Consider the following 12826-nt stretch of genomic DNA (forward strand, 5'->3'; position numbering starts at 1 on the left):
CCTTGCCTGATGTGTGTATATATATATATATATATGCTAACTTTTCTGGCTGTTTTTACTTTTTATCTCCATTGAGATCCAGCCACTGATACCCACAGCATTGTCATTTTTTCAGTAATTTGCCTTTGGATTTATATATATATATATAATTCTAAACCGCCCGGTGATATACTGAAATTTAATTAATTAATTTGAAACGATAAAAATATATATAAAAGTACAAATATTATACAAACTTGTTTCAATTGTCATTACGAACAGTTTAATTTGTTGTGTTGTACAGCACAGTAATAGTATTTATTATTGAAGCCTTCTGTTTATAGAAATCTTGAAATAAATCAGCACGCCACGTTCCCCCTATCAACTTTTTTAATGGCTGTATATTTATTTATTTCTCAGATGCAAGTGGTGGAATTGGAAGTGGATTTAATATTGAAAAACCATCATTTGGAGGTGATGCTGATATTAAAACACCTTCTCTTGGTGGAGAGATTGAAGGTGGAGCTAAAGTACCATCTATTGGAGGGGGACTAGGAGGTTCTATTGATATTGGAAAACCATCCTTTGGTGGCGGAATAGGGGGTGGGGTCGATATTGATGCACCATCTATGGGTGGTGGAATTGATGTTGAAAAACCAGCAATTGGAACCGATGTTGATATTAAAACACCATCTATTGGAGGAGGCATAGGCGGTGGAATTGATGTTGAAAAACCATCAATTGGAAGCGATGTTGATATTAAGACACCATCTATTGGAGGAGGCATAGGAGGCGGAATTGATGTTGAAAAACCATCAATTGGAAGCGATGTTGATATTAAAACACCATCTATTGGAGGAGGCATAGGAGGCGGAATTGATGTTGAAAAACCATCAATTGGAAGCGATGTTGATATTAAAACACCATCTATTGGAGGAGGCATAGGAGTTGGAATTGATGTTGAAAAACCATCAATTGGAAGCGATGTTGATATTAAAACACCATCTATTGGAGGAGGCATAGGAGTTGGAATTGATGTTGACAAGCCATCAATTGGAAGCGATATTGATATTAAAACACCATCTATTGGAGGAGGCATAGGAGGCGGAATTGATGTTGAAAAACCATCAATTGGAAGCGATATTGATATTAAAACACCTTCTATTGGAGGAGCCATGGATGAAGGTGATGTTGATATTAAATTACCATCCTTTGGTGGAGGCATAGGTGGTGGAATTGATGTTAAAAAGCCATCTTTTGGAGGAGATATAGGAAGTTCAGTAGATGGTGTAGCACCATCACTTGGTGGCGGAGCAGATGTAAGCATTCCATCTGTTGAAGGAGGATTAGGAGGTGAAATTGATACACCATCCCTTCAAAGTGGAGCTCAAGTTGACGTGCCATCTCTGGGAGGATTGGATAATAAGATTGATGTTGATACTCCATCACTAGGAGGTGGAATAGGAATAGCTGCTGGAGCTGATACATCTGGACTTGGTGCATCTGGACTTGGCGGAGCATTATCTTCAGAATCAATTGAAATGGGAGTTGAAATTGGTAAGTTCATTTAACAAATCATTACATTATTTTTACCATTTTATATCTTGTATTATACAGGTTTGTACAGTAGATTTTCAATTAATAATTTTTTTGTATGGTTTCCAAAGATTTATTTACAATTTGACAAATACACTGTACTTCTATTCAATATTATTTGAATATTATTATATTAGGATAAAATTGTTCTCCTATTTTAAAATGATACCTGCAGGTTTGAACATTAAATTCAGTAGAATAGTAGAGCAGAATACAAGGAAACTTGTTTTTTGATGTAGTGAAAAAAAAAAGAAAAATCACATCTAAAACCTTTCAAATTTTTACTTAATTTCATCATTTACACTTTCATATTTTCTCCCTAATTTAGAAATACTGTATTTTGTATATTCTATTTTTACATAATTATTCAATAATATACAGATAATGATAAACTTATTACCGATCTTAGCATATACAGTAAATTGTAGTAGAGGTTTTCATGAAATATTTTCAGAGGGAAGTGAAAAGAATGACAGTGAAAAGAAGACCACAAAAAGTGGATTTCCATTCAATTTTGGATTTGGCGACAAATCAAAAGACTCTTTATCCACTTCTACTAATGAAAATGAAACAAAAAATAAAGGCATACTTGATTTTCTGCCTAGTTTTGGGTCAAATAAAAGAGTCTCGGATTCCGAATTGAAAATTGACTCTGCAAATTCTGATTTGAATATTGATTCTCCAAATTCAGATACAGATTCTTATTTACATATTGAATCTTCTGATATTGATTTGCATAAAACATCTCCTGAAATTAAAGAGGAGACCAAGAGTAAAAGCCTTTTTGATTTTTTGCCTAGTTTTGGTTCAAACACAAAAACCCTACCTGAAACAAAAACTTATTTGCATACCGATGCTTCTAATGTTGATTTGCATATTACCTCATCTGCTTCTGATTTACTTCAATCATCTCCTAAACCTCTTGAAAAGGAAACAAAGAGTACAAGCTTGCTTGATTTTCTCCCTAGTTTTGGGTCGAATACTAAAGCCCAAGCTAAAACTGATTCTGATTTGAATATCAACTCTCCAAATTCTGATTTGAATATTGGCTCTTCTGATTCTGATTTGCGTAAAGGCTCTCTTGATGGTGATTTGCAAATCACCTCTCCTGACATTGAAAAAGAGACGGTATCAAGTGAAAACAAAGATACTGCTTCTCCAACAGATTCAGAGAGAGAGAAAGAAAGTGGATTTGGACTCTTCTTTAGTTCAGTCCTTTCCAAAATTGTACCTGATGATAAGCCAGACTCAAATGTTCAGTCCTAAGGTAATTTTGAGAGGGTCTGATAACAAAATAATGAAATCAGTTTTGGTGATGCCATTAATTTTGATGGTGATGGTTGAAGTAACAATGGTGATTGTTGAGATGTTTAACAAACATAGTTTTAATGTAGGTTTACCTGATGTCCAAGTTGGAAATGACATAAACATTAGTAAACCAAGCTCTGGTTTCGGTTTCAATATTGGAGGTGGTATTGGGAAGTCGGATATTAATTTGGGGTTTGGTGTAGACAAATCTGGAGGTAGTGCAAATGTCGAAAGACCCAATGTAGAAGTTGGAGGTAATGTTGAAAAACCAGACATGCCCAGTATTGATGTATTGACTGGACAACCAGTTTTTGGTTTTGGTGGTGGTTCAAGCATTGACATGCCCAGTGGCGATGTTTGCAAGCCAGACCTCGGTCTTAGTGGTGAAGCTAATATTGACAAGCCCAGTCGTGATGTTGGCACACCAGATGTAAGTCTTGGAGGTATTGCTAGTTTGGATATTGATGTACCTGGTTTTGGTGGTGGTTCAAGTGTTGATGTTGAAATACCTGATCTTGGTTTTGGAGGCAGTGCAAGTATCAAGAAACCTAATTTTGATGTAGACACACCTGATCTCAGTTTTGGAGGCGGTGCAAGCATAGCTAAACCCAGTGTTGATATAGACAAACCTGGAATTGGATTTGGAGGCAATGCACATATTGATAAACCAACTATTGATGTAGATACACCCGATTTTGGTTTTGGAGGTGGTGCAACCATCGATAAACCCAGTTTTGATGTAGACACACCTGATCTCAGTCTTGGAGGTGGTGCAACCATTGATAAACCCAGTGTTGATGTAGACACACCTGATCTCAGTTTTGGAGGTGGTGCAAGCATCGATAAACACATTGTTGACGTAGACACACCGGATTTCAGTTTTGGAGGTGGTGCAAGCATGAATAAACCTAGTTTTGATATAGAAATGCCTGATCTCGGTTTTGGAGGTGGTGCAAGCATCGATAAACCCAGTGTTGATGTTGATCTCAGTTTTGGAGGTGTTGCAAGCATCGATAAACCTAGTGTAGATATTGAATTCCCAGGAGTTGACTTTGGAGGTAGCGCACATATTGATAAACCAACTATTGATGTAGAAACACCTGATCTTGGTTTTGGAGGTGGTGCAACCATCGATAAACCCAGTTTTGATGTAGACACACCTGATCTTGGTTTTGGAGGTGGTTCAAGCATCGATAAACCTAGTGTTGACATAGGAACATCTGATTTTGGTTTTGGAGGCGGTGGTGCAAGCATCGATAAACCCAGTGTTGACATAGACACACCTGATTTTGGTTTTGGAGGTGGTGCAAGCATCGATAAACCCAGTGTTGGCGTAGACACACCTGATCTAGGTTTTGGAGGTGGTTCAAGCATCGATAAACCCAGTGTTGACGTAGACACACCTGATTTTGGTTTTGGAGGTAGTGCAAGCATCAATAAACCCAGTGTTGGCGTAGACACACCTGATCTTGGTTTTGGAGGTAGTGCAAGCATCGATAAACCCAGTGTTGACATAGGAACACCTGATTTTGGTTTTGGAGGCGGTGCAAGCATCGATAAACCCAGTGTTGGCGTAGACACACCTGATCTTGGTTTTGGAGGCGGTGCAAGCATCGATAAACCCAGTTTTGATGTAGACACATCTGATCTCAGTTTTGGAGGTGGTGCAAGCATCGATAAACCCAGTTTTGATGTAGACACACCTGATCTCAGTTATGGAGGTGGTGCAAGCATCGATAAACCCAGTGTTGACATAGGAACACCTGATTTTGGTTTTGGAGGTGGTGCAAGCATCGATAAACCCAGTGTTGACGTAGACACACCGGATTTCAGTTTTGGAGGTGGTGCAAGCATCAATAAACCTAGTTTTGACATTGAAACGCCTGATCTCAGTTTTGGAGGTGGTGCAAGCATCGATAAACCTAGTTTTGACATAGAAACGCCTGATCTCAGTTTTGGAGGTGGTGCAAGCATCGATAAACCTAGTTTTGACATAGAAACGCCTGATCTCAGTTTTGGAGGTGGTGCAAGCATCGATAAACCTAGTGTTGACATAGGAACATCTGATTTTGGTTTTGGAGGTGGTGCAAGCATCGATAAATCCAGTTTTGATGTAGACACACCTGATTTTGGTTTTGGAGGTGGTGCAACCATCGGTAAACCCAGTTCAGATATTGGCTTACCAGGAGTTTGCTTCGGGGGAAACGCACATATTGATAAACCAACTGTTGATGTAGACACGTCTGATATTGGCTTTGGAGGGGGTGCAAGCATTGACCACTCAAGCACAGTCATTGGTTCACCAGATCTAAGTGGTATTGGTGGTAGTGCAAACATTGAATTACCAAATGTTGATCTCAGTGGTGGTATCGCCATGCCTAGTGTAGGTGGTGAATCAGATGCCAACATTGATGGTGGCACAAGTATTGATATTGGTGCACCTGATGGTGGTGGGGAATTACAATTTACTTTACCTGGAGGTGAGAATTATGAATAGATTAAAAAGAACCAAAATTTGATGAGCATTTATTTTCTACAATATTGCAAGTACTGAACTTTTGAAACTAATAAAGTTACTGTCACTGTAAAATAATTTGGAACGTTATTGCTAGCTTATATAATGCTTGTATATATGGAGTATACTTGTGGAATGGATAAAATTATCCAAATTACATCAAGTTTTGGTTCAATCATTCATGTGTTGGAATGCTTACAACCAGGCAACTGCTATTGAAGTGATAAACTGCTAATCATCCACTGAAAAACAATACATACTGTACACTTTACTAATAAATTGGCATGTCTTATATAATGCAATGCTGTGCTAAAAATCATTAAATGTACTTTAATATACTGTAGTTATAATTTGATGTAAAATAGCATTGTACAATAGGAAATACTTTTTTTTTAAATATACTGATAGTATCACATTGTAGCTTTTTGCATTTTGTTATTTGATATTACAGAATAAAGTAGAATATGAATACAAAAATTATGTAAAAGGTAACTTACAATCTAGTACTTTATCCTGCACTATATTTATTTTACTCTGTTATTTGGAATCTACAGATACAGTAGACTTTGTAATAGTTATAATAGTTATTGATTTTTCCATATACAGTTTACATGTTTATTATTACTTATAGATACACTTGGTTTCATACACTACATTAAGATACACTGGTAATATATATATTGGAACATGTACACAATTACATCTCAGTGGCTGCAATAATCTTTTCGTACTACAGCTTCTAGAATTCTACAGTATTAACTTTATATATTGTAAATACTGTATTGATATATTGGGTCAAATTTAGTTTTCAAAAGACAATGGGACATATTTAAGTCTACAGGAAGAGGTTGTGAGAAAATGCTCTTTACTATATAGCCTGTTAGTATTTTATATAAATTTAAAGGGATATTTTTGGTGTAAATTATGGTGGTTGATGAACCATAGGTAGGATGGATTAACATTGCTTGGATTTGGTTTTTATATTTGGATATGTTTTGCTTTTACAAATGTTTGAAATGTGCTCTAACCAGTTTTTCTTCCTCAAAATCTGCAGTAGATTCTCATCATGCATGATATTTAGCCATTCCTTATAATAGTTTTTAATTCATTCAAGAAACCAATCAAAATCAATTGCTGATTTGCATGTTATACATTTGTTATTAATTACCATTTGTGTTTATAATTTTATTATTTTCATTTATGTGCTGTGCATACCTTCCCTATTTATTTTTTCTCTGAAACAGAAATAAAAAAATATTTTTTGTATTTCAACTGATAAAACAATTATTTTTTGGAACACACACCCTTGGGAGTTTTCCAGATCAGTTTTTTTTTTTAATAAAGCATGACATTTTTATATAGCTTTTATTTTCAAAGCATTAACAATCTTGAATATGTTTATCCTCAGATCAATCATTTGGTTCTAATGTAGATGCAGACACTAGTGTACAAGGCTCAGTAGAACTTCCATCAGTTCCAGATGTATCTGGTGGACTAGGTTTTAGTTTTGGAGGTGGTGCTAAGGTTGAAGGAGAAGCAGATGTCAGCGTTAAGAAAGATAAGAAAAAGCGAAAAAAGAAAAAGAAGCGAGGTCTTATTAGTCGATTAAGAGGAAGTTCATCTAGCTCTTCATCTTCGTCCTCTTCGTCTTCCTCGTCCTCATCCTCGTCCTCTAGTTCATCGGAATCTGACACTGACAAGAAATAAATTATATGATTGATAAAACTCTTTAACATGTCTACCTCATGACATGAAAATAACTATCGGATGAGTGCCTTTATGGATTTTTACACTTGAATTAATAATAAAAAAACTGATTGGAAGTTATAACCACATACATACTAAAGTCTTTAAACTTGCCATTCACTTTTTGAAGAAATTGACAGAATGATCTTTCTACCAATAAATTTTGATGAATTACTTACTAGTGGATTGTGTATTTGACATTAATTACGCAATGCAGATTTTTTTTTGCGAACATATATTTTTAACTTCAATACCAACCGTGAGAAATGGAAAAACTTGAACGATTTAAGTAGAAAATGAGAATGAAAATGTTTCTCCAGCGAAATGTTTCTGTAATGTGTCAAGAACATTTAAACCCAAGCTCCAGCTCCAGTTATTTTTACGGGTTGATGTGACACAAAAAGATTGTTTGTACAGGATCCAACTCAAGGAATGCGCTCCAGCAAATGCAACCTGTCTTATTTTGGATTTGTACACTGATGGATTCATTATACCATTCTGTGAATTTGTTTTATTTAGAGCGCTCCAGATCTAAAAATGCATATTCATAGGAATGTTACGTATTGAAAGGACAATGGAAGTGCGATTGTTGTGAATTTAATTTAATATTTTCCAACATTATGGACACAAGTAAACTTTAAAAAGGGGAACACCAATTAGTCTCCAGCTAAGCAACCTTTTTTTTGGTTTTTGCCATTATTTGAAAAGAAGGGATGAAGAAAAGGTATAACATGAAGACATTCTCATCTGTGTTCTAGGTTAATTTTGCAGTTGTATTATTGTTTGTTTCTTATTTCATATTGTGTCAATTCATGATTTCTGTTTAATAATTTTTGCTAAATATCTTTAGTATTGTAGAAACTTTTATGACAACAAAATTGGTCAACTTTCGATAGTTGCAATTCCACCTGGGTATGTAAATATTATTGTGGAAGTTCATTCACTATTGTCAAAATTTAATTTCATTCTGGTTTTAATAAAATATTGTATCACAATAGAAATGTTGAATCTTATGTTGGTAACACATAATTTATAGTATGATACCAGTGTAAACAGTGAACTGGGTATGTTGTATTAGATGCGATTATATTAGCATGCCAATATTTATGTATAACCTCAATAATTTATTAATTTTTTAATATTTATATATCAACATTTCATTATCAGAATTTTAGTTAATCATCTGTATTTAGCTTTATTAATTGATATTAAATACTGTACAATTGTTCTCGGACATTATAATGGGATACATTTTTACTTTCTGTTTTGCAAATGTAAATGCAATGAATGTAGTAGGAATATGAATTTTAGGAAATCTTAATATTGATTATGTTTCCTGGTTTGGTAGTAAATTGACTAACTGTTTGATGTTTAACCATGAACATTTAAAATTACATAAAAAAAATAAACGAATGTGGTTTGTTTGTGAATAGGAAGAGAACCGTAAGATCTATAGCCTACATATACAGTGGCCTGCCTAAGACTTCCAATTTGGATAACATATAGGCCTATATTTTTTCTAAGGCTTAGTTTTGAAAAAAAAAAATATTTTACAGTTTACAGTAATTATTAATATTCTTGCCATTTGAATAAAAGTAAGATACTCCTGTATCTTAGATATGCCACTGTGTTGATGCACATCGTGTAGTAGGAAGTTTGTTTCTCTTGTATGTTATCACATAACTCTAAAAGAAGATATGAATAGCAACCTTCTTTAGTAAGTAAGTCCTATATAGAATATATGTATTGTTTGGTTGCGTTGCAACAGTTACCACCTTCCTTGGAAATTGTATTTTTGTATTTGGCAAGTTTTACGATACAATTTTCATGTAATAATATTAGATAATATAGACATAGATTTTTCGTATGCAAACAGTATATTTTTGTGGATGTGGGAGATTCTAACATTTGTAACTTTTTAACTATAGAATATTCTTCACTCTGTTCTACTATACACATGTAAATGGTAAATCAGTTAATAAATTTTTGTAATCCAAGTTTAAAGCTCTGTTTCATAAATGCATTTTGTTAGTACTGTACTGTAGAATATTTTTAATGATGTGCAGTTCGCGACCATTTACAACTATTGTTTTTTGTGTGTAAATTTTTACCTGGTATGGTTGATCCATTGGTGACATTTGAGGTCATGTAATGTAGAGGTCAAGTTTAACATTTACATGCCTACAGCTTTACCCATTGAGCCACACTCTGGTCATGCTACAATCTTCAAACCATTTCAATTAAGATGTATTAACCATGGAGAAATAATCTATTTAACTATTAAATCAATTGATTGTGTTGCGTACAAAACATGAATTTAAATTTTGGATGGAAATTGATAAAATGTACTAGCATACAATAGAGAATGTAGACCTATATCAAGATTCTGTTCCTATGTCTAAACTGCATAATTAAAAGATGCGAAACGACAGCTGCGAAAATAGTAGCTATACATACCAGCTCAGATGTTTGTTCAAAGCATGTTCACCAAAAGGTCATTTGACGGTGGCCCCTGGGCCTAGCTATGGTCACATATTAACATAACTGAAACTGCCCATAAACTGAAATAAGATGTAATATTTATTGCCCTGAGGCCAAGCAATAACATGTACTTTGAGAGTGCCCTTTGACCTTTTCAGACTGATAACATACTTATAATATACAATTGAGGGGAAAATAAAAGTAACTTGATTGCGCCTATACTGTAGGCCTAATAAGATTGAAACTTTCAAATTTTTAAAAATGTTTCTGAAACCATACAGATTGGCTCTTTCCTCTCCCACCCCATCATGTCAGGTATGCATGTTCTCAAATCTGTATAGATATTTAACATGAAAACAATGCAATGATTGGTCAACCTAGTTTTACATTGTATGTGCAATCCTGCATTATTATTATATCAACTATATCTAAATAATTGTTTCCATTTTACACACTTCAGTGCCCAATTTAACCATCAAGGTGTTCCATTGCACTTAAAAATTGACAGCCTCAAGGATGATTGAGCAGCAAACTGAAGCAGAATATAATATATTAATAAAAAGTGGAATACGGTAATATGCTGTATAAATTGCCGCCTTTAAAGTATAATAAAAAAATATAAAAATGTATTTCAGGCTTAAATTAATTTTACTCATATATTTGCTTTTTTCTTTGGAGCGCCGAGCATAGTGAAAGAACAATTACGCAACAATTTGCACGTGGGTAATCGTCATTATTATTCATATTTTTAAAATCAGACAATAATCCGTTCCCGCGCTCGAACTACTGACCAATCCGCATCAAACATCCATCAAAAATTCCTTCGCAACCACCGTGACGTGTGTGGGGGAAATGTGGTGGCACATACAGAGAGGTGGCATCAGCATCGCTTCACGTGCGACGATCGTCCCGTGAAAATGATATTGTAAGTTTAAATTAAACCAATTATTGAATTAAACTTACACATTTAATTGCTTTTCTGACTTCAAAACATCGTGAAGTTTGATCTACGTATAGCTAGATATCATTAAAACAGTACAATCATATAAAATCTTACTGTAATTTATGACTAGGCTAGGCCATCCTACATGCAATCAGGAACCGGGCCATGGGCAGTCTACTGTGGGGTGAGAAGCACCTAGGCTCCCTATACTGTGCAAAACCTCGTTTTAGTATAGGACTAGTTTTATACTGTACTTTATTACCGGTACTGCAATCCAGTCCACAGTAGGCCTAGTAGGCCTACAACAAAGCATTTCAACATGATTTTTCATGATATTTTAATGTGAAAATAAAAGGCTTACTTACCGTTACAAGCTTAGGAATGTTTCCTAGCTTTTATATATTTTTTTTCAGAATAGGCCTACTGTACCAACATCAGCAAGCACATTCGATCAATTCACAGGAGAGAGAATGCGTAACACCATGCTTTAACTAAGACTTGTTAGTAACGGTTTTTGTTAGTTCATGAAAAGAAGAACGAAAATGTAAAAGGTAACTTGTTGTAAAGTTTTTAAAAAGAAATTCCCAAATTCAAATTTAACCCTCAATACTTAGTCACTATTTAATTAGTCATATTATAATGCATTATTGAACTTATTGAACTGTACATTGTTTATCGAATTTTAAACAAATAAGACTTCAGTTGCTTATTACTAACGATACCTTCCCCCACACCCCCACCATCTTATGGCCATAGAGGGTTTCCCAAATTGTTAATTCTTTTTATAACACTTAGGTAAACCCTGTCTCATTGTTTTATATTTTGCTCTCTTCAAGTTTTTGTTTGTTTGATCTTTCCCAGTAAAATATTCCCGTCATTTTAATATCCCATTTGTATCAATGCGTGCAGTAACAAAATATGATTAACGTGTAAACTCTAATTTTATAAAGGTATCTACACATCATTCATTACTGCAGTAATATAAACATCCTTCTCACTTGGTAACAACATTGCATTTCAATCTTGTCATCTGACCATAATTGGTTTGGATTTAATTGGTTTATTGAAAAGTAAATTGAGAATATCAGGCTTATGTTAAATCAAATTATTGAAAATGAATAGCCCATTTGTTGTAAGCATTGATAATAGAGCCTTGCCAATATTAACCCATCAGTGCTAAAACCTTGAATATAAATCACGATTTAAAAATGATTATATTATAGTGATACCGAAAAATCTTTTGAAATGCGTGAATTTAACTGCGTAAGTAGTTTATCTTTATCCATGATAATATAGATGCTTTAAAAAAAATGTTTTTAGAAATAATTATTTTATCTTCATAAAACGTTGATTGTGCACAGGCCCCCAAAACTATACCTGATCAATAAAGTACCATGTAATTGCAAAAACCAAGATATAGCAAAGTTTATATAATAGAGTCATCAGTACTAAAGTGTAAATATAGTATCAACTTGCGGAACACTGTACTCTCAAAATTACCAGATATCAAATATTTGCCCTCATTACAAGTATTGTTCGTTAAAGAATTTGATACAATTTTAAACTTATTTATTTTTGTTTTCAATGTAAATAGAAAGGCAAAAATTCTTTTTTAAATAACTGATGGCAAAAGAAATAGTAAAATACCAACATATTTGTGGTTACAATGCCTTTTTGTGTGAGGTTCAATAGATGGAAATTTTTATGGGAAAAATGCCAATTATTTGTAGTGTATCTAAAGGGACCCAATCCTCTTGGCATCTCTCAACAAACCGACTCTGTTTGAGTACAAACTTATTAAATTTGGCTATGCTTAAATCTTCTTGGGTAGTAAAAATAATAATTTATTGATTTTACTTGTTATAGTAGCAGCTCATTTGGTGGAAGATAAAAAAAAAACAGTTGCAAAATAGATATTGCTTGGAAACACAATTGAGCTGGTAACTTCCTTTCACCTCATTTTGTACCCTATCCTAAGTTTTGTCTTCTACTAGATTGATTTTAGTAACCCATCCAAAATGATTTGGCACCAACTCTAACTTTTCATCCTCTTATGCTCATCCTCTTGCTTGAGCCTTTGTTGGTTAGTGATGTAACTTCTATGAGCGTGCTCATTGGTTAATCCCATGCCCCCAGAGAGCAACACCAATGCAACTACCCATCATTGGAGGGCCTCTTAGGACTGCTAAAATCTAAATCAGGGGGATTTTCCCCCTACGTAATGCCTCTGCTGTTGGATAAATTTAAATACTTTGCCA

At 34.3% G+C, this 12826-nt stretch overlaps 1 protein-coding gene and 1 long non-coding RNA gene across 20 annotated transcripts in view; one reads left to right on the plus strand and one right to left on the minus strand.

Moving 5' to 3' along the window:
• The window catches only part of LOC144852817 (uncharacterized), a 44027-nt gene extending 34879 nt beyond the window's left edge, over window positions 1-9148 (plus strand). For 5 of the 19 annotated variants that reach the window (XM_078710798.1, XM_078710814.1, XM_078710797.1 and 2 more), the window contains 3 exons: window positions 400-1536; window positions 2970-5363; window positions 6807-9148. In XM_078710798.1, coding sequence (XP_078566924.1) covers window positions 400-1536; window positions 2970-5363; window positions 6807-7105 — 3830 coding nt within the window. In that variant the 3' untranslated portion in view covers window positions 7106-9148. Of the gene's footprint in view, window positions 1-399; window positions 1537-2029; window positions 2843-2969; window positions 5364-6806 lie in introns of all 19 variants that reach the window. The other 14 variants (XM_078710808.1, XM_078710813.1, XM_078710805.1 and 11 more) reach the window with 14 other exon arrangements.
• LOC144852842 (uncharacterized) overlaps window positions 1-12826 on the minus strand; it is a 137178-nt gene that overhangs the window by 111136 nt on the left and 13216 nt on the right. The gene's annotated exons all lie outside the window — the stretch shown is intronic.

Source organism: Antedon bifida, chromosome 9 (assembly GCF_963402885.1).
Source record: "Antedon bifida chromosome 9, ecAntBifi1.1, whole genome shotgun sequence".
NCBI lineage: Eukaryota > Metazoa > Echinodermata > Crinoidea > Comatulida > Antedonidae > Antedon > Antedon bifida.